Source organism: Podarcis raffonei, chromosome 1 (genome assembly GCF_027172205.1).
Source record: "Podarcis raffonei isolate rPodRaf1 chromosome 1, rPodRaf1.pri, whole genome shotgun sequence".
Classification (NCBI taxonomy): Eukaryota; Metazoa; Chordata; class Lepidosauria; order Squamata; family Lacertidae; genus Podarcis; species Podarcis raffonei.
The window spans coordinates 115,168,633-115,191,619 of NC_070602.1; the positions used below are offsets into that span (position 1 = coordinate 115,168,633).

A 22,987-nucleotide genomic window follows, 5' to 3' on the forward strand; every position below is an offset into this window, starting at 1 on the left:
CAGGAACCACCCAATCATGCTCCAGATAGAAGTGAATCCACAACCTGATTGGCTTACAGTAGAATTCCGGAATTAGCCAATCATGTGCAGCCCATTGTGTAAATAATGTATATAAAGCAGATACTTTGAGGGGACTTTCATTCATTCCTCCTCACCACTATGAGCTGAATAAAGAGCATGAAATCACTTTGCGACTCTGAGTATATTTCATATCACATGCATAAGGAAGGATGCTCCAGCCAGGAGGAACAGGAAGTTTTGACTGGCTGGACGAAATATCCCTAATTGTGTCCACTCTATTAAAACAAGGAATGTTGTATTTGACTGCTCCCAGTGGATTACATCCCACAAATCCTAGAAAGTCCTGGCTAAAACAAAAGCACCCAAATGATAGTTTTCACATCCTGTGCCATATTTCTAGTAAAACATGAGGCTTTAAAAAAGAACAAGGAAAAATAATAATGCTTTGGGAGAATATAAAACGGTGGCTCTAGTTATAAAGAGGAAGGCTTTATTACAACTTTCCGTGGTCTTTGTGGTTCATAGGGGAACAGTAATGTGGCCAGGAGCCACTTCTGACATATTTTAGGCAAAGAAAATGACATACCCTAAACCACACACCAATGGTTGATGGTTTACTTTGCTATAGTGTGTGTTGAAAATGTGTGTTATGTGTTTGTGTGCATATATATAATGCTTTTATTATTTTACTGGATTCTTTACCCCCTAGCCATCAGCAACAGTGGCACTGCAATCTGGTAGGACTGAAGTGTACTCTAATTTTAACAGTGTTAAATGTGAAATTGAAGAACATTTGTATTTTAAAAAATGAGCTTCGTATATAGGTTAAAAACTGTGTATATCTCACCAGATATACATATAGCTCAGAAATTAAGCTGTCTTCCTTAATGATGTTGTGGTATAAATTTGATGGGGGCTGATAGAAAGCTAACATTTATTTTCTCTTAAATACAGGAAGCTGATATACTCTGAAGAAGGAATGATGAAGCACGTGGATTAAATTTTTAAAAGAAACAGAAAAGGTGGAGGACAAATGGCTCACCAAATGGTCAGCAAGCCCTACTGTGAGGAAAGTAGCCATTTGTTCAGATTTTCTCTGGAGTGATAAAGCAAGGCCTCAGTAAGGCACACATACATACGAACTTCTAAAAATATCCTATATGGTTTGAAGGAAGAGGAAGTATGTGTCCTTTGACACAACTGATGTAGAATAGAATTCAGCTGCATAGATGCTACTAGCCCAGAGATGGAAGGAAGAGACAATCCCAACCAGAGAAGAATGGCAAATCAAGTTGATGGACTATGCCGAAATAGCAAAATTAACTGGGAAGCTCAGAAATCAAGAAGACAAGAACTTTTAAAAAGAATGGGGAAAGTTTCTAATTTATACAGTGGTACCTCGGGTTACAGACGCTTTAGGTTACAGACTCCGCTAACCCAGAAATAGTACCTCGGGTTAAGAACTTTGCTTCAGGATAAGAACAGAAATCGCGTGGCAGCAGGAGGCCCCATTAGCCAAAGTGGTACCTCAGGTTAAGAACAGTTTCAGGTTAAGAACAGACCTCCAGAACGAATTAAGTTCTTAACCCAAGGTACCACTGTATACAAGATCACTGTAAGCACATTAAAACATTAGCAGGATTTTAAATACACTTGTAATGAACAGAATGTATGGAAAACTTAGAAAGACAAAAACTTGGAGAAGCAGTGATATGCAGCTGAAAATAGATTCAAAAGGACCCATGGAAGTGGGGGTGGTCAGGAGATTCAGAGTAATCTTGACATTTGAATTTAGAACTGATTTTGTTGTATGTGTATATTTCTGAAAATCAAATAAAAATTTATTGGGGGGGAAATAGAATAATAGAATTATAGTGTTGGAAGGGACCCTGGGGATCCAATGCAGCTGTCCCATATGGGGATCAAACCTGCAACCTTGGCATTATCAGCACCATGCTCGAACCAACTGAGCTATCCAGCCTCTATATCACAAAAGGCAATATGGAACTAGAGAAAGGAAATGGGGCTAGACAGGGTGGAAAGCTTTTTCTCCCCGGCAAACCATTTTTGCCCTATAAAAAGTGTGAGAAAGTAAGTTTCCAAAACAAAGCATCATTTCAGTAACAACAGCTGCATTGTGCACAACATCTGAGTTGCCACTGTGAGTGTCCTTCTACAAAAAGACAGTTTGTCCATTGTGCAGTCCAGTGCGCAGTCTGATCCTTCACAAGTTTACTTAGAAGAAGACCCCATTGCATTCGGCGGCCTTTGCACCCGAGCAACTTTGCATAGGTTTGCAGCCTGAAAGTGCAAAGGCACATCCAGGGCCTGCCCACCCATGAGGCCAGGTGAGGCGACTGCCTCAGGCAGCAGGGTTCACAGGAGAAGCAGGTCCCGATGCAGATCTTTCTCCACCTCCACCCCTTGTTCCTGATGTAGATCTTCACTCACCCCTTCTTCGCTGGGCACCATTTTGTGGTTCACCTCAGCAGGTGCCAGAATGTATTGGGCCAGCCCTGGTCGCAGCATTAAGGTTCCCACAGAGGAAATGAGCTTAGACAAGACTGGAACACTCAAGGTTGCAGATGCAGATGCACAGAAGAGAGTGAGAAGAATGTCTGGGATGCAAAAAGCTTGCAGGACACAATGTGAGAGAGCCACAAGAGCCTGCTCTCCATGTGTATCACAGTGAGGTAGCAGAAAGGACAAGAATGGGGGTGTTGCTTGCACCCCAGCTCTTCCAGCAAAATTAAACCATTTGTGTAGGCGCTCCCTCTTCACACACAAAGTAGCCTGATATCAGGGCCGGATTTAGGCTTGATGAGGCCCTAAGCTACTGAAGGTAATGGGGCCCTTTATATGTCTCACTGTCCTTTCTCAACAACAAATTGTCGCTGTTTTTTGTGTTGAATTTATGCTATATGGTAATTTATGGACCTAATAGGTATCTAAAGCCATTTGCACATGTTGCCAAGCAACCAGTCCATGCAGAATGCAGGTACCCTATGTATAGAAATGAGCAAACCAGTGATATTTTAGGGAGCTGGCTAGCAGGCGGGGCCCATTACTTACATCATAGGAGCCTACACAACACAAAACACTGTTGCTGTATGTAGGTTTTATTTTATTTGTTTTTTATCATATTTTGGAAATGTACATCCAGGTTTCATTTCCTTTAATTTTTTGGGGGGGCCCCAAGAGAGTGGGGCCCTAAGCTATAGCTTGTTTTGTTGTTGTTTAGTCATTTAGTCGTGTCCGACTTTTCATGACCCCATGGACCAGAGCACTCCAGGCACTCCTGCCTTCCACTGCCTCCCACAGTTTGGTCAAACTCATGCTGGTAGCTTCGAGAACACTGTCCAACCATCTCGTCCTCTGTTGTCCCCTTCTCCTTGTGCCCTCCATCTTTCCCAACATCAGGATCTTTTCCAGGGAGTCTTCTCTTCTCATGAGGTGGCCGAAGTATTGGAGCCTCAGCTTCATGATCTGTCCTTCCAGTGAGCACTCAGGGCTGATTTCCTTTAGAATGGATGGGTTTGACCTTCTTGCAGTCCATGGGACTCTCAAGATTCTCCTCCAGCACCATAATTCAAAAGCATCAATTCTTCGGTGATCAGCCTTCTTTATGGTCCAGCTCTCACTTCCATACATCACTACTGGGAAAACCATAGCTTTAACTATACGGGCCTTTGTTGGCAAGATGCTGTCTAGGTTTGTCATTTCTTTTCTCCCAAGAATAGCTTGTTTAGCTTATTTAGCTTATATGTAAATCCGGCACTGCCTGATATTGTGGAGGAGAGCTGCAGTAGGAGACAGACAGTATATGATACAATCAGGGGGACTCACACTTGTGACAATATGGAAAGGTGTGGCAGTTCCCACTACCATTCATGGGACTGACAGAGGATTCCAAGAAGCAGGTAGGAATGTGTGTATGTTTACTGCTATTGCATAAATCCTCTGCATATCTTCCCAGGAGTTAATTTTATTCACTGGGACTTAGCAAAAGTGTGCATAAGAGTGTATAGGATTTTTTTTATTTTCTGGTTCAAATAACTGAACAAGAAATAGAAGGGGCCATTCAAAAGATGCAATTGGGCAAATCTCCAGGACCAGACGGACTTACTTCCAAGTACTATAAGATGTTGAAGGAGTGGATTATACAACCAATGAAGGAAGTTTGTAACGAAATTTTGGAGGGGAAAAGGGCACCGGATTCGTGGAAAGAGGCCTATATTACACTAATACCAAAGACGGAGACAGAAAAGACTCAGCTTAAGAACTACCGTCCCATCTCGCTATTGAATGTGGATTACAAAATATTTGCTGATATTTTAACTAACAGACTGAAGAAGGTTTTGACAGAGGTGATTCATGGGGACCAAGCGGGCTTTCTCCCGAGAAGACATTTGTCAGCTAATGTAAGGAACATTATAGACATTTTGGAAATGTTAGAAGTGAACATAAACACTAAAGCTGTCCTTATATTTGTTGATGCGGAGAAAGCTTTTGACAATATTTCTTGGAGTTTCATGAAGAAAAATCTTCAGGGGATGGGGGTAGGTCAAGGATTTGAAAATGGTATTGGTGCAATATATTCAGAACAGAAAGCTAAACTAATTGTGAACAATGTGGTTACAGAGGAATTTAAGATAGAAAAAGGAACACGTCAGGGGTGCCCAATCTCTCCATTACTTTTTATATCGGTCCTGGAGGTTTTGCTAAATAGGATTAGAAGTGATCAGTTGGTTAGGGGGATTCAGGTCGGAGTTAAACAATATAAACTGAGAGCATTTGCAGATGACTTAGTACTTACTTTACAAGAGCCAGAATCTAGTACAAAAAGGGTTTTAGAACTAATTCAAGAGTTTGGTCAAGTAGCAGGATTTAAATTGAATAAAACTAAAACTAAGGTTTTGGAGAAAAACTTAACACCTATGGAAAGGGATAGGTTTCAGAATGAGACAGGTTTAACGGTGGCTAAGAAAGTGAAATATCTGGGGATAAATATGACAACAAAAAATTTGAACTTATTTAAAGATAATTATGAAAAATGCTGGATAGAAGTGAAAAAAGACTTGGAAATTTGGACGAAATTGAAGCTTTCCTTGTTGGGTCGAATTGCAGTTATAAAAATGAATGTATTGCCTAGAATGTTATTTTTGTTCCAAACTTTGCAGATTGTGGATAAGATGGATTGTTTCAAGAAGTGGCAAAGAGATATTTCTAAATTTGTCTGGCAGGGCAAAAAGCCCAGAATAAAATTTAAGATATTAACTGATGCAAAAGAAAGAGGGGGATTTGCCCTGCCAGACTTAAAACTTTATTATGAATCAGCAGCTTTCTGCTGGTTGAAGGAATGGCTACTACTTGAGAATACAGATATTTTGGACTTAGAAGGATTTAATAACATTTTTGGGTGGCATGCATATTTGTGGTACGACAAGGTTAAAGCCCACAAAGCTTTTAAAAACCATATTGTCAGGAAAGCATTATATAATGTCTGGACAAAATATAAGGATTTGCTGGAAAATAAAACTCCTAGGTGGTTATCGCCTATGGAGGCAAAGGCTGTGAAAAAACTTAATATGGGGCTGAAATGGCCGAAATATTGGGAAATTGTGGAACAGGAGGGGGACAAATGGAAATTGCAGAGTTATGAGAAACTAAAAGATAAAGTGCGGGACTGGCTTCATTATTATCAAATAATGGAGGTCTTTAAGTCAGACAGGAAAAATGGCTTCCAGGTGGAAAAATCAAAACTTGAGACAGAATTGCTAGAGTCCAAAACTAAGAATTTGTCAAAAATGTATAACTTGCTGCTGAAATGGAATACACAGGATGAAACAGTTAAATCAGCCATGATTAAGTGGGCACAAGACATTGGTCATAACATTATGTTTGAAGACTGGGAACGGTTGTGGACCACCGGCATAAAGTTCACGGCGTGTAACGCCTTAAAAGAAAATATTATGAAAATGATTTATAGGTGGTACATGACCCCAGTCAAACTTGCTAAGATTTACCACTTGTCTGACAATAAGTGTTGGAAATGTAAAGAGAGTGAAGGTACATTCTTTCACCTCTGGTGGACGTGCCCAAAGATTAAGGCTTTCTGGGAGAAGATTTATAATGAAATAAAAAAGGTATTTAAATATACCTTTCTGAAGAAACCAGAGGCCTTTCTCTTGGGGATGGTCGGCCAGTTGGTGCTAAAGAAGGACAGGACATTCTTTATGTATGCTACAACAGCAGCAAGAACACTCATCGCGAAGTATTGGAAGACAGAAGAACTACCCACCGTGGAAGAATGGCAGATGAAAGTTATAGACTATATGAGACTGGCAGAGATGACCGGCAGAATCCGAGACCAGGGAAAAGAGACATCGGAAGAAGAATGGAAGAAATTTAAAGACTATCTTAAGAAACATTGTAAAATTGTGGAATGCTGAGACGTTTGTGGATTTGGAAAATATGAGGTTGAATGCTGTAACCATTATGTTATATGAAAAGAAAGGTTAAAATTTATTTACTAGAAAATAGGGAAGGATTTGTTGATCATAATTAATTTAGGATTGGAATGCAGTAAGGGGAGGTATGAGGAGGTCGGGAAAATCTTTTATGAAAAAAGGGTTTGAAATTATACATGTGGTGTTTTTTGTGTTTTGTGTGTGTTTATGCTTTTGTTTTGCTGTGATTTGTGTTTTTATAATCCGTGAAAAATTAATAAATATTTATAAAAATAAAAAAAGAGTGTATAGGATTTCACCTTTAAATATTTATAATTGTGTTAGAAGTTCAGCAGTGCCTGACCCCTCTAAACTCCAGGATCCAGTAAATGTTAGAAGCTAATCAAGCCAGATAGCTTCCCGCATTCAGGTGATCACCTGGGAGATGGGTCATTAGGAGAACAAAGGAAAGGGGGCTCTGGGCCAGGGGGAAAATGAGTGGGGGTTCCTCCTGCAGCTCTTAGTTTGAGGGCAGAGCTTGCTGTGATGTGGGGGAGCTTCATGCTGGAAAGGCAGAGAGAGAGCCATGGGTGATTTCTGCTTGAATCCAAGGCTGCCAGCTCTGGGAGAAGCAGGACAATCTTTGGGCTGTTAATGCTGTGAATCCTTCCATCATGGCTCAGGTTGTATTTATGTGTAAGTAAACCATATATCATAAAGACACCACAGTCTCTGTTGTGCCTCATTCCCAAAAGGAAACATGAACCCTGGATGATCACTTGAAACCCCTGGAATCTCACACCACTTGGAGATTGGGGTGGCGTGCAACAATAGCCTTTTGTATTTAACTGATTTGCAGATAGATAGATAGATAGATAGATAGATAGATAGATAGAGCTCCTATTGTTGTCTTGGTTGCTTTACTGGTTTATTATTTAAACCGCTTTGGGCACTTCACATTCCAATGTGGCTGCAGACTGAGGTATATGCCCCTATAATATAAATAAGCAAAACCTTTATGTGAATCATTGGTCTTAGGTGTGATTCATTCTGGATAATTCAAAAATTTGCTCTTTCCTTGTAACATGAATGTTGGTCCTACTAAAATTTCCTCTACTGTGGCCTTTTGAAATTTTACTAGTGTTTCTCTAGCATCAGCTTCATGGGACTCTGAATGGCATATTTCTGAACCTATTGTTTTTAGGCGTCATTTTGAAAACTTAAAAGGATGTCAGAAATAGGAGAAAATGTTTGCTACATCAATTAAAAATAAGCCACTTTTTAATGCATTTTATTTATTTGCAAATATTTCCATACAACCAAATTGAAACAATTTCTACATAAATTGAAACAATTTCTACATAAATTTCTACATAAATTGAAACAATTTCTACATAAGAAGATCTAAATATAAAGACACAAACATTAATATTAATATCAATAACAATAACAATAAAACTCAACAAAGCACCGTAAACAATGCCACAACACAAGTCTGTTCAGCAGCTTTTGTAGTTGGAGTCAGTCAGAGCCCCACCTTCCCAGGCCTGGTGGGAAAAGGCCAGCAAGGCAGGGATCAGGTCTTTCAGGACTCACAGCCAATATGGTTTCTGGCCATGTCAGTAGCTTCAGCTTTGTAGCTGGAGTCAGTCAGGGCTCCACCCTCCCAGGGGAAAGGGCCAGCAAGGCAGGGAGCAGATCTTACAGGACTCACAGCCAACCATGCCTCAGGACATAAAGCTGATTTCATAAAATGATTATTTTTCAGGCTTATTGAGAAGTCCCACTCAGCTCAGTAGGACGGTTGTGTAAACATGTACAGGATCATGACCCATGTCTGATTTTGCAGAACTTCGTACACATCCTCCTTAAAAACATGTCTGAGAAGATAGGTGTTTCCATTAAAAAAGTGTGTGTGTTAAAAAAAAGTGACTTAAAAGAAAGATTGTTCACAGATTCCCTCCTTTTCAAAATCCTGAGTGTTTCAGCGTTCAGAGAAATATTCAGTAATGCTAATGCTCCAGTTCTGAGCATGTGTTCTATCAGTTCATCTGCCTTCAATGCTGTTGTTATAATGACACATTTGGCACCCATTACACTGAGTCAGCAGTTGGCAAACCCCACCATAAGCACACACATGCTGGTGCAGCAAATTAGGGACTTCAGTAACATACATTTCCCTTATCCCTGTACAGTTTGGATGAGCAACAAGAAAAGGAACAGGCCTATTAACCAAGTGCCTTTTTAACGAGCAAATCTGTTAGTTAACTACATTAAATTATATTTCCATTCGACCATTGACTTATTAGAAGACTGCATGTAAGAAGCATGTTTCCCTAGAAGGAAGTCTCACTCAGTTCAGTGGTCCTTACTCCCTAGCAATTGTGCTTAGGACTGCAGCCTAAAATGTGATCCTATGCCTGTCTACTTGTATTCAGTGGGACTCAGGCCAAGATTTGTGTGTGTAGGGCTTCATTATTCAAAAACTCCATTTTTGAAATGCAAAAGGAAATGCGAGATAACTTACAATGTCAATTAGAAGGAAAGGTCATGGTTAATATTTTCTTCTTAATTCCCTATTTCTCCTTAGCGGGGTTTAATGGAATAAGGTTTAGGAATTGTGATGCCACCGAACATTTAGAATAGTTCTGTATTTATTTTATTTTTCATATGGTGGGAGGCTGTGGGTTGGGCTGAACACCTAAAGTGATACAACTTTTTGGAAAGGTGAGCCAGCAGAAATTATGTCACATCTCTCTGGAAAAAGCATATTCATGGGCATTTTAATGAATGATAGGCAAAAAAGCCTATTTTTATTTTGTTTCTTCGCATGTGGATTTTGTTGACATATATTGGAAATCCTTGAAGGGTGAGAAAGCCTTTCATACTTGAAATGACACTACATTTCATATCAACTGTTAGTTGAAGCTGTACTTCATGTGGTATTTGGATTTAAGGGAGGAGTGGTATACTGGTTAGAGTGACAGACTAGGACTTGGGAGTAAAGGTAAAGGTAAAGGGACCCCTGACCATTAGGTCCAGTTGTGGCCGACTCTTGGGTTGCGGTGCTCATCTCGCTTTACTGGCCGAGGGAGCCGGCGTACAGCTTCCGGGTCATGTGGCCAGCATGACTAAGCTGCTTCTGGCGAACCAGAGCAGCGCACGGAAACGCTGTTTACCTTCCCGCCGGAGCAGTACCTATTTATCTACTTGTATTTTGAAGTGTTTTCGAATTGCTAGGTTGGCAGGAGCAGGGACCGAGCAACGGGAGCTTACCCCATCACGGGGATTCGAACCGCCGACCTTCTGATTGGCAAGTCCTAGACTCTGTGATTTAACCCACAGTGCCAGTGCTCAAAAATCCCTGCTCATTCATAAAGTTCAGTGGATGACCTTGAGTCTACCCTACCTCATATGGTTGTTGTGAGGATAAAATGGAGGGAGGAGAAGAACTACACACACTGCCTTGATCTCCCTGGAAGAAAGGTGGGGCAAGTTACCGGTAATCAATAATTATATGTGTAAGAAAGAAGTATTTGGAGTAAATTGGGTGGTGACAAAGCTTAGGGTGTTTCTTCTTCGGGGCTTAGTGGAGCTAGATGTGCCTTTTTATACCAAACAGAAATACCCTGAAACCACATTTTTCCTAGAAAAGATGGAAGTGTGGATCATTAAACCAATAAATCCTTTATTCGGCTGAGAGTTCTAACTTTGGGAAAGGAAGAGGCAGGAAAGGAGGGCAGAGTCTCTAGCGCTCCCAGTGTATGAACCAAGGTACTGCAGCTCTCATATTCACCAGGGCTGTTGCTTCTCCTGTTGGCCTGCGGACTGTAGGCTGGGGGGTAGAACAGCCAAGCCACTTCCTCCTCTTAGTCTGGTGAGCATCACGATGGTTTCGGGAAGCCCAACTCTTCATGAAAATCCAGACCTTTGCCGAAGCCAAGTGGGCTATGCCATATGCATGGGCATAGCCAAGCTGCACCCCACAACCCCGAACAAGAATCCTGACTACGCCCATGGCCACACACGCACAGGTTGTGTGTCCAATGAATAGATCTCCTTGGAGGTTACGTTCAGTATGTTTTCTCCCTACTCAGCAAGTCCTGAGAAGCTGTCCGGGCCGGGTTTGCAGTTTACAGTGGTGGAAAGTTCCCTGGGTGGTTTGACTAAGTCTGAGATTTCTCCCCTTTCTTCAAAACCACCCACCACCCCGCCCCGCTTACATCTGATTGTGTTAGCAGAAGAATCCGGTTGCACCTTCGCTGCTGCCTGCTGGCAGCCCAGGAGTCAAGAGATTAAAGGTAAAGGGACCCCTGACCATTAGGTCCAGTTGTGGCCGACTCTGGGGTTCCTGCGCTCATCTCGCTTTATTGGCCGAGGGAGCCAGCGTGCAGCTTCCGGGTCATGTGGCCAGCAGGACTAAGCTGCTTTTGGCGAACCAGAGCAGCGCACAGAAACGCCGTTTACCATCCCGCCGGAGTGGTACCTATTTATCTACTTGCACTCTGACGTGCTTTCGAACTGCTAGGTTGGCAGGAGCAGGGACCGAGCAACAGGAGCTCACCCCGTCACGGGTATTCGAACCACCGACCTTCTGAGCGGCAAGTCCTAGGCTCTGTGGTTTAACCCACAGCCACCCGCGTCCCAGTCAAGAGATTCGTAGGTGCATATTAGACGGCGCGTTCGTTTCTCCCTGGCTCCTCCTAGCCCTGCTTTCTGGCTGAATCCCATCTGGCCCCGGACGCGAGCGGGAGGAGGAGGAGGGGCTGCTGTCGAGTGAAAAGTGCACACACGGAGTGATTGATGAACTCTTCATAGAACTAAAAAAAAAATTTTTTTTTAATCCGCCCCATTGGCCCTCCTGTCTCACCGTGACTGCCCTGCTCCCAATAGTAAGGAAGAACACACAGCCCTCCTTCCTTCCCCACTGGGAAACGCGACTTCCCTTGGTAATAACCAAAGAAGAGATTTGTTTCTTGCTGGCGATCAACTTAACATTCAGTCTCTCTCCTGATGAAAGTAGCTGAGGCCCCCAAAGTAGCGGAGACCTGGCCAAGCTCTCGCGCCTTTCCAGAGGCGGCGCTGGGTTAATGAATGAGCGCAGTGCCTGCCACGTGGTCGCACAAAGAGGCTCCGCCAACTCGTCTCGGGCCGCGCAGCGAAGCGAGAGTGGAAAGAGCGATCCCCCCCAACCCCGCACTCCTGCGCGCTATTGTTCGGTTTCAGGCTCCCAGCCCTGGGATTGCGCGAGGAAGAGACTCTTTCCAAGAGTGTGCCTGGCCTGGTGTTGTTGCTGGCAAACGTTTGCCATTCCAAGCCAGAACCTTCTTGATTTATTTATTTTTTAAACCATTGTGCTGTGTGTGGTTAGGGGAGGTTGTTTGGTTTTTGGAAAGAGGCTGGTTTCTGCGCCTTGGAAGGCAAAACGGAGCCTGGTGAAAGACGTCGGGGGCTTCCTTTTCTTAAGCTGCAATGTTTCTGCCAGTGTGGTTTGGGAGAGGCGACTGCAACTGCCACCCTAATCGTGGACTGCTGTATATAAGAAAAAGCAGCCTGAACAGGTTTATTGTGGCACAAACGTTGTGTGCCACAATAAATCTGCTTTCCAAGCACAGAAGCCAACTCCTAAGGGCCGAGGTCCCTTTGCCCCCCCTAAAATATTTGAGGGGTTCTCCTCCCCCCAAAAGTTGATGGACACTGCCATTCAAACAGTGTGTACGCCCCATGTCATGTGATTGATTATGTGGGCGGGGCTTACCTGAGGGCCCCACCCCAATATTTTATTCAAGTTGGCACCGCTGCTTCCAAGGGTCAGAAGGGTAGTTCTGCCACAACGTTCTAGCGTAGCGCTCTAGAAAAGAATTTAGTTGTAGCAGGAAGCGCGGAAGAGCAGTGAAGTATCCTAACTCTGCACAAGGCGGCTGCCTTTATTTCTTCTCTGCACAGTACTTCAGCCTCTTCTTCTCCTTCTGTCACGCCACAGACCAGCACGGCAGGGTTTTAAATGAATGGATCTGGGATCCAGAGCTCTTTTGGTTCCTATAGCAAGCTGACTCTGTTTTGCATTAATTGTATTAATTTGGAAATAAAATGCATAATTTGTGTAACTGGGTTAAAAAATGGAAAATCAATAAAAAATAATTGGCAAAAAAGAAAGAGTTTTGCCTAGTCTACGTACGTCAGTGGTGTCCAAACTTTTTTCACAGAGGGCCAGATTTGATGAAGTGAATGTCCGACCAAAGGGCCAACCAAAGTTGCTGAGGGGGGTTTTTAAGGATTTAACCCCAGGTAATAAACTGCCATAGGGACCGGATTAAACCGACCAGCGGGCCGGATTAGGCCCCCGAAACGGACTTTGGACATGCCTGACGTAGCTGATCCGGATTGGGACCGGATGGCTGGATTTCCATCTCCTGACATGAAGTGGTGTTGTGGTGCACCTGATCAAAGGCATCTTGGCACCGATGGCTTTGCCCCACCCAAAGCACTAGACAATGGTCCTCTCTGCACTCATTAATCACCACCACTTCATGCCCACAGGAGTCCAGGACAGAATCCCCGCGTGACGAGGCCCCAGTGATTGGCTGAAAGGACGGATGAGGTGATGGAATCCATCTTTTTACCACCCTGATTGAGAGTACACCCGGGCAGAGGTGCCTACATGAATAAAATATGGCGGAGGGGGCAGGTAAGCCCCGCCCCGCATCATCGATCACAAGACGCTCGCGCCCTAATTGAATGGCGACGTCCATCAACTTTGGGGGCGGCCACCCTCAAATATTTATTGGGGGCTGCGAAGGTACCTCAGCCCCTAGGAGCTGGTTCTTATGCACCTGGGTGGGCACCGTGCTAATAAATCAACCTATGATTTAGTATACGCGCGAAGGCTGGAGCAGCGCGTAATCGTGGTCTTGCGCGGTAGAGTTTGGGAGTGGGGGGGGTCGGTTTCCACGTTCTGCAGAATGGAACGCTGAAATCTAACAGCTAAGGTTTCTCCTGGACTACACCACACCGGGGAGGAGGCATTCTTCAAGCATGCATTCAGAAGAGTGCGGGAATAAAACAAAACAGACCCCATCTGCAACCTGAAGTAGTGCAGCCTAGGAAAAGTTTTACCTCTGCGCGGAAAATGGAAACAAATAAAATGCCTCGCATTCCTCATTACCGAAGAAGCCCCGCTTAGAAATAAATCATTCACTTGGAGGATTTAAATACGCGCGCGCGCGCAATTAGACTCTTTCCTCCCCCCGCTCCGCCTACGTAAATAACTTTATAGGAAGGGTTACAAGTATTTACACATCCAGCCCTTTCAGCTTTGACTGAAGCTCTTTGGCACAGCCCAAATGAATGCAGTTCAAAGAGTCTTTGGCAAAGGCAGCCTTCCTTCCAAGAAGCTAAAAAAAACAACAACTACTGTGCTAAATGACTTGGCATTTATTTTCTCTTGTTATTTTCTCCCCGTTTGCTCGAATGTGCCATGCCCTTCCCTCCTGCAACCTCCTAGCCCGAGCCAAAAATCCCCAGCGGTCCAGCTTAGCTCCACAGACTTTCCAGGACAGAAAATAATAGAAGGCAGCTGGCAAGCTAGAGACCGTGCACACAGCAGAGAGACGGGCGAGGGCAAAGGGGGCTGGGCTGGGGGTTAGCACCCAGTGAAATAAATTTACCCAGGTTAGCCATGTGCATTTTTTTACATGGGCCTAACATTGGATAAGGGACACGGGTGGCACTGTGGGTTAAACCACAGAGCCTAGGACTTGCTGATCAAAATGTCGGTGGTTCGAAACGCCGCGACGGGGTGAGCTCCCGTTGCTCAGTCCCTGCTCCTGCCAACCTAGCAGTTCGAAAGCCGGTCAAAGTGCAAGTAGATAAATAGATACCACTCCGGCAGGAAGGTAAATGGCGTTTCCCTGCGCTGCTCTGGTTCACCAGAAGCGGCTTAGTCATGCTGGCCACATGACCTGGAAGCTGTACGCCGGCTCCCTCGGCCAGTAAAGCGAGATGAGCGCTGCAACCCCAGAGTTGGCCACGACTGGACCTAATGGTCAGGGGTCCCTTTACCTTTCCCTAACATTGGATACAACCTCGCGTCTCTACGGGAAAGCATGCCCTCCTGAGTTCAAGTGAGCCGCTTTCTCTATAGCTCACTATGTCGTGACGTTTTGGTTGGTCCTAACAGACGCAAAGATTTTGGCATTATTGTCAAGCAAAAGGCTGCTGCTTTTACGGATTGGTTGTTGAACTCAATTGAATTCTAAATCTCTTGGGGTGGGGTGGTTTTCAATCACTCTGCTCAGCCCCATTGCCTTTGGTGGAACTCTCCCACGAGAGATATGTGACGATTGGGTGCCAAACCAGTACTTTCGATGGTAAGTACTGTACACTTACTTGGCAATAGGTCATATGATATTGGACTCCGGTGGGACTGCTTCTGAGTAACTACGCGTAAGATCAGGTTATAACAGCCAGAATGCTACAATACTAAATGGAACTGAAACCCACCCTGCGCTTGTACCCTGTGGCGCAATGGGTTAGTGCGCCTGGCTGCTAACCAGAAGGTTGGTGGTTCGAGGCCACCTAGGGATGGCTGTGGGCAGGATTCGTCCTATTGCACAAGGAATTGAACTAGATGAACGTCGGGGTTTCGTTCAACTCTGTGACTTTATGTTTCCCTGTCCCAAGCGAACTGACCACTCTCCGATCCTACTTCTGATCTTTACTTTTGTGTTTAAGGTAGGATGTTACAGTGGTACCTCGGGTTACAGACGCTTCAGGTTACAGACTCCGCTAACCCAGAAATAGTGCCTCAGGTTAAGAACTTTGCTTCAGGATGAGAACAGAAATCGTGCTTCAGCGGCTTGGCGGCAGCAGGAGGCCCCATTAGTTACAGTGGTACTTCAGGTTAAGAACAGTTTCAGGTTAAGAACGGACCTCCAGAACGAATTAAGTACTTAACCCGAGGTACCACTGTACTTGGGTTCCACCAATTCTAGTGAAACATCCTTCTACATAATTGCGGGGTTTTTTATTTTAAAAATTAAAAATATGGGTGTCTCCTAACCGCATCTGGTGCACATGCGTCTATGTCCTAATGCCTCAAAATAAGTGCTATTTTGAGAAGGGAATTTAATGAATATAGATGTTTCTACTGATTAAAGGACCACGGAGGGGCATTCATTACTGGGGACGTTGTCTTAAACGTGAATTGGGGGTGATATATGTCACTTGTATTTTGAATCAATAGAAACGTTATGATTTGTTTCCTTGCCTGTTTATTTTTATTGCCGGGGCAGCATCAAGAGATTTATTAGAAAGCTGAGAACTACCCTCACAGCACTTGCACGTGGAAAAAAAATTCCGGAAAGGAGACCACATTTAATCTGCAGATGGACCAGTGGTCATTTGCATGCAACTAATTATTATTCCCAGTGTTAATCAAGATAGCGTTTAGAAATAATATTACTGGTGTAATCACTCTTGTGAACCCTTTACAGAAAACTGCTTTTAGCTGCAAATAATGAATTTGGTTCGGTAATGTAAAGTATGAAGACTCCTGTCAAAGCCCCATTATATGCCACTGATGTTTTCCCAAAGTTGCCTGGCTGCGTATAGGCCACTTCGAACTAGCCCTGAGTCCAGTGAGTGATATTCCGATCCAGGCCAACTTTGCTTTGAAGTATATCCCCTAGATTTTAGTAAAACTGACTTGCAGGTTTTGGATCGCGATGTCAATCATCTTAAATGACACGGCGATACTTCAGTTTATCTCCGCGGTGGATCGGAGCGGGTTTTAAAAGGCTCATTTCTCAAGCCGCCTTTCTTTCCAAGAGGTCGGCCACGTGACTAGCTGAATAAATTCTGGAAAAGCTGAGGAGACGCTGCAGGGTCTATTTAAGCAGAGCTATTTTACAAATGGGAGCAAATAAAGCCGCACATTCGGTTACCATTGCAATTGATGTGAAATTTCAGAAAGTCTTATATACACCTTCGTTCATAAACGGATGGCTTGATCTGCGTCTCGATCATTCAGCCTTCCTAACTGAACAGGCTGCCACTTACTCCTTGAGTAAACATGCATAAGATTGCGCTGCAATTTATTTATTAAGCTAGAAATCGAAGAAATATCCAGCTATCTTCCTGCGCAGCCCGACCTCTGTACCTGTTTATTCTGCTATGTTCAATGGGACTTAACACGCACATTTACTTGGGAGTAAGCCCCAGTGAAAACAGGGGCTTGCTTCTGACTAAACATGTACAGTATAGGATAGGACAGCCTCGATTTACCTGAAACCAAAGGCGGAAGAGGGCTTAAATTTGACTGGATTGTACCCAGTAATAGAATCCCAGTTTCAAGGGATTTTAACGTCCTCATTCACACCCACCCGATCCAAAAGACACTGGGAAGAAGAAACATACGAAAGGCAGGATCCTCTCCAATACTCCTCCTCCTCCTGGGTTTCATGCTAGTTAGGTGCTACTCAAGCCGGATCGGCGGATCCTGTGTATTTGACAAGGAAGGAAGCCTAGCGGAGTTCAATAGGACTTGATCCTAAGGAAGCGTTCGCCGGAGTGCAGCCTTCCATGAATCAGAAAGGAGTGCTAATCAGCCTTGGCAAGTATCTGAAATGCTTTGTCGAGCCCAAACCTAGGCATGTATACTCATAATTAAGACCTACTGGGTTCAGGAAGCCTTACTCTCGAGTAAGTACACCAAGGCAGGAAATACACGATCTATGCATGTATACTCACTGGATTCAATGCGGCTTACTGCTAGAACAGTGTGAACAGGACAATGCACGCTTAGACTCAGGAGTAAGCAAGTATATAGGATTGGAGCCTAAGGCTCTCTTCTGGTCGCGTCTTGGCTACTTCAGCCCTGTAGTGCGCACTATTTTCTGGAGGGCAAAGAAGAAGGGAGAGCTGCCTTATGTGTGTTTTAAGTTATTTTCACCGGCGGCTCCTTTCTTTTATTTTTATATTTTAAAGATCCTCCATACCACAAAGGAAGGCCTCCCAGTCTAACGTCTAAATGCTACGCCGCAAATAAACCGTGCGCGCTTTTGTGCCTTGCAAGCGGACCTTCTAAACCAAAGAGGCGCCTCTTTGCTTTGTTCCGTTGGCGACCTCTGCATTATTATTCCTGTGCAAAAATGGCTACCAGGCCCCTTTGTTTGCACACAGCTCTGTTACAGTTGGAGAGGGAGAGAGGGAGGGGAGGGGGAAGGAGCCAACGAGAGAAGGCAGGCAGGCAGGCGGGCGGGCAGCCCCTATGCGGCGGGTAGGCTGCTGTATCATCCACGTCGCCTTGCAAATAGCTTCAGCAAAGCGTATCCCCCACTGACCCCGTCGAATGGTGTCCTATCCGACGGACGTTGCTTAGCTACAAGGTTTACTCCAAGCCAATGAGGAAGGAGACCCGGGAAAGATGCAGCGCCTTGTTTCTTTACCTAAGTGTGGGAGTATCAAAGCCCATCAAAGGACAGGAGGAAGACCAGGGAACGGACTGAAGGCCCCTCTCCTCCCATTCGGAGGGGCTGATACCTGCGAATAAAAATGGGGAGCTAAATCTAGTCTAAATGTTTGCTCTTCGCTGTGCCTTCCTCCCCTGTTTAGAACAGCCGGAACCCTCGAATCGCCTCGGAATCGACCGGCATGAGGCTACTATGGATCCGCGTTGGCTGTTCCTTGGGTGTCAAAACCTTAGATTCAGTCCCATACCCGCTTCTTACCTGGGAGTAAGTACCTCGAAATGGTACTTATTTCTGAGTAGAAATGCCTAGTCAAGGAGGGTGGGGGTGGGTGCCGTTCTGAAGGGAATGAAGAGGAAAACAAATGGTGACTTATGTGACTTGGTGACTTATGGGGCCGATGCTAAGCAAGTTCACTTAGAAGTCAACCCAGCTGACTTCACCCAATATTACTTTCCAGAAAGCTCTCTTAGGATTGCACCCCTAAAGAGAGAACTGGGGTTGTGGGGGGCATGTGCCTCTGATTCTCAGGCTCTCTCGCGCACACATTCACACCCACGCGGATCTTCCCTTGTCGCCCTAGCCTCTTTCTGCCCACATGCAATACCACAATAAGCCACAATCGAGTTTACCACTTTGGGGTGCAGTGGGTAAGTCTAAATTAAAAGCGAAGGCGCGCCACGCAGTAAAATCAAGGGCAAAAGAGGAAGACTATTTCAAAATTTAGACTTCGTTTCCCTTTAAGAAGGGAGAAGGGAGTTTGTTAGGGTAGCCTCGTCCCTATTTTTCTTTCTTTTCACCTTAACCATTGAAAAAATGGGAGGGGGATAATGCTGGCGTCCTCCAAAAGCACATTCTTGGCTTTGGCCAGGAATCTGGCGCAGCTAAAATGAAGATGAGTTACATTTAAAAGCAAGTCCCCGCGACCTTCCTCCTGATGTTCTTGAGAAGACATGGGCTTAGATGCTCCTGGGGAGAAGGACTGTTGACTATTTGTAAAAGGGGTGCGTGGGGGGGGGGAGAGAGAGAAATATTCTTGGACCCGCTTACAGCACATTGTATTTGATTCAGATAACACCCCAGCAATTCAGAAAGCTAAACGGAGCAAGATTTATGCTAGGTGTGGAAACGGGTTGTATATCATTTATGACGATCCGAAATGCGCGCGAAAACCAAAGGGATGTTGTGCCAGAAACGTCTTTGAGCTTAAAGCAGAGCCATTAAAATCCGTGGGAGAGTTGCCATTGACTTCTATGAAGAGTCCCTCCTCTCCTCCATCTCTCTCTCTCGCTCGCTCTCGGGCACGGATCCCACAGCTGTTTACTTGGAAGTAAGCGTCAATTTAATCAATGGGGCTTTCTGGCCAAGTAATTTGCTTAGCCTCGGCGTGTTCCTCCGGGGCTGGCCTCCTGAGTCAAGGGGGGGGGGGAGCCAGAAATAGAGTCAAGGGGAGACGTCGCTGCCCAGTAATTGGGTTACGCTTTAAAGGGAGGCCTATGCCAATTCTAACAATATACTCCTACACAAGCCCTGAAATGTATGATTTCGAGACTCACTTATGAAGGCTATAATGTATATATGTATAGCACAGTCTGTTCAAATCCCCATTGAGAGGGTGCCAATTGAGTGCTATGAATATTTTGAGAAAGGCTATCCCATTTTTTCTACGTATGTACAGAACTGTGTGTGTGTGTGTTAGTTTATAATCCCTCCCAGCGATGCTTATAAATTATCGTGTCCCCTTTACTTGACTTTAAGAGGGAATAATAATGCAAGCCAGCCAAGGCCCCATTTGAAGTCAAGCCCATAAAACATTAAGCTGTGGATAACACGTTGGGCCTCCCAGTCCCGCAGACTCAGCGGATGCCTTCTGAGTGACACACTAGACCATAAAGGGCCCACAGGGTTGGACTCTTTGTGCATTCTTTTGATTTATAGTAGTATGTGAAATATGCCCTCACATGAAGAACATAAAAATAAAATCTACATGCACTATTTATTTATCAATTCAGTTGCCGGGAATTCCCTGGAAGACATATTAGAAAATCATTTTGTTGTGGTTGTAGCAGCTCACCAGTTGTGCGTATTATTAGTTATTGTATTGTGATTATTATTATTTTTTTAATGCTGGAAGAAACAGAAACTGCCATAGAAAGCCACTTTAGATCTGGAAGTGGTTAAAATATTTCTTCATTTGAAGCTGTTTATTCTGTTTTGTTTACAGATCTACAACACTTGGGTAAAAGTGAGATTTAACAAAACGATACATTTCCCCCTCTTCTCTCAGTTAACAACATGGTATTTTAAAAAAAGATAACGAGGTGAATATTTTATATATATATACATATGTTATACTATATATATCCATATCCATCCTCGTTGTCTAGACAGACACAAATGTAGGAGTAAAAACCTCTCACACACAAAAAGAATTGCAGTAGTTGCCATCACAGGACGTGGAGAGATGGAGCTGCATTATTAGTCAAACTGAAAAGTGAGGTTTTGCTACTGTTCTGTGGGACTTCAAAAGATCTGAATCTTAACTGAGTGCTTTTTAAAGCGATAAGGGATGCTTCCTTCTGAATTAATGGGCATGTATCGCTTCTAACGTGTACCTAATGCCACTTTCATGTTGAGAAAAGCTTTATAAAACCCAGTAAGAGATTAAATGCAACATACAAATAAAGAGGAAGAGTGGGGCGGGGGGGGGGGATGTTTGTGTTTCCTGTCCCTTCTAGGCTTGGGGCAGAAACATTAGTTTACACAAGGATTGTACCAATGTCTGCTACAGAAGACTATATTAAATATTGATAGACCTAATTTCCTATCTCGAAAGCCATTCTGAGCATTTCAGAAGGACTTCGTCTCCTAAACCCTACCGCAGTCTTTCCTTTGTAGATACTTGATTGTCAATATTTCATTCAAAGTTTCTTCTTCTTCTTCTTCTTCTTCTTCTTCTTCTTCTTCTTCTTCTTCTTCTTCTTCTTCTTCCCTCCCCTCCCTGTTCAGCAAAAGTAAGTTCGCGTTTCCAGTGACTTGTACAAAATTGATTTATGGTTAGCATAAATATCATATCATATAAATAATAATAATAATAGTAACAAAAATAATAACTGAAACAACAGTTTTAGCCTGAATTGCTAAGAAAATCCTAATTACATCAACAATATTATATTGCTCCTAAATGTCAGTCTGAAGGTGTTGCATATTTTAGACTTTAAAATTATAAACAAGCAACCAGACGAAATGGTGTGTGCAACAGATAGGAAGGAACCAATTTATGTATGCAGAAGTTGGTCAAAGACCAAACAGTCAACTGGCCACTATATAGCAGAATATAACAATATATGAGATATAAGGTAGCTTTTAATGCTAAGTAAAACCATACCAAACAATCTGAAATAAATAAACATGTGATATATATAGATAGATATATATTAAAATAAAAAATGTATCGGCTCTTTTGTGTAATGTTTCAGTTTTTGTATTAATCTATGACTTACAATTTGCTTAATCCTTACATAAACTACAAACACCAGCCACTGTTACAACTGTTCAAAACTACTCTTTCTATTTCAGACCAAATATACTAAATAGGTGAAAATGTATAGTCACCAAAGACCTGAATCAATCTTCCCAAGTTAAGGGGGAAAGGGGGTGTGAAGAAACTCTACAAATATCCACATAAATACATTAAAGACCAGGATTAAATAATCAATGATACAAAAAAAAAAGAGTTCCTCTTAAAATAATAAATACATCTTATTTAAGTCCAAAGCAATCTTTCACATTACTGGAGAAAAAAATCTTATAAATTATAACTCTCGAAATAAGTCTCCGTTTTGGTCCCAAATGTTGTAAACGCCTCATCAGGACTCACTTTCGCCGAGTTCTAATGGATTTCTACAACTTACCTTCCAGTACATCGTTACCAATTATTACTCCCTTGAGGGAATGTTTAGATTTATTTATTTTTGTTAAGGATATTGCACTGCCATGCTTTTAAACGGCTAAAAAACATTTAAGAGGACAACAAGGGGTGGGGGATGGGGCGGAAATAATTCTCATGGACTCGGTCGCCAAAGAAAACAAGAAATAGGTAGCTTCTACCGGGGACACACAAAAAAACCCACTGTAATACTCAAAGTAATACTGCAACGTCAGGGGCAAAGTGAGGTAATTTAAACGCGAATGCATTTCAATCTCTCTCTCTCTCGCTTTCTCTCTTCCTCTCTCTCTCTTTCTTTCTAAACGCGTTCCAGGCTACTACAGATGCGTCAGTTTGGGCGCCTCCTGAATCCTTCCCTGAGATGTGTGGTGAGAAGTGAGGTCTGTGTACGTGGGATGGGGGTCACAGGGTCCATGGTGATGGTTGCCTGGGATCTGAGCAGCGCAGCTGTAGTCCACGCTGGCAGATGAAGGATGGGAGAGGTGGCCGATGTTGAACATGGGGCCAGAGGCTGGCATGGAATCAACGAAGTTCCCTCCGACATAGACGGGGCTGCCCTGCAAATTGGGGTTGGCGAAGCCGCCGTTGCTTTGCATGGCGTGATGGTCGTACTCGGCGCCTGGGTATCTCTTCTGCTGGGGCAAGCAGCTGCTGAGAGGCGCCGTGTAAGCCGCCAGCCCGTACATGTTTTGCTGCGATTTGGCAAAGGACGTCGGCGACGGGGCGTCGTAGCTCAAGCTGTTGACGGTGGGCAGCTGGCTGGAGTATCCTACGTGGTTGGGCCCGCTCAAAGGCGGGCTCCGGTCTGGGGACTGCCCTACCGGGGAGTGCATAATTCCTTTCGCTTTTTGGTCTTTTTTGTACTTCATCCTCCGGTTCTGGAACCAGATTTTGATCTGGCGCTCCGTCAGGTTCAGCAGGTTGGCCATCTCCACCCGGCGAGGGCGGCACAGATAGCGGTTGAAGTGGAACTCCTTCTCCAGCTCCACTAGCTGCGCGCTGGTATAGGCGGTGCGGACCCGCTTGGAAGCGGGGCCCGGGGGGCTTTTGTCCTCGCAGTTCTCTCCTGTCCAAAAAGGAGAGAAAGAAGAAAGAGAGGA

General features: G+C 44.0%; 1 protein-coding gene across 7 annotated transcripts in view; it reads right to left on the reverse strand.

Annotated features, from left to right (window-relative positions):
* Nucleotides 1-20,112: 20,112 nt before the first annotated feature.
* The window catches only part of HOXD3 (homeobox D3), a 51,714-nt gene continuing 48,839 nt past the window's right edge, over nt 20,113-22,987 (reverse strand). For all 7 annotated transcript variants that reach the window (XM_053410337.1, XM_053410304.1, XM_053410312.1 and 4 more), the window contains one exon: nt 20,113-22,953. In XM_053410337.1, the coding sequence (XP_053266312.1) occupies nt 22,205-22,953 (749 nt within the window). In that variant the 3' untranslated portion in view covers nt 20,113-22,204. The remainder of the gene's footprint in view (nt 22,954-22,987) is intronic.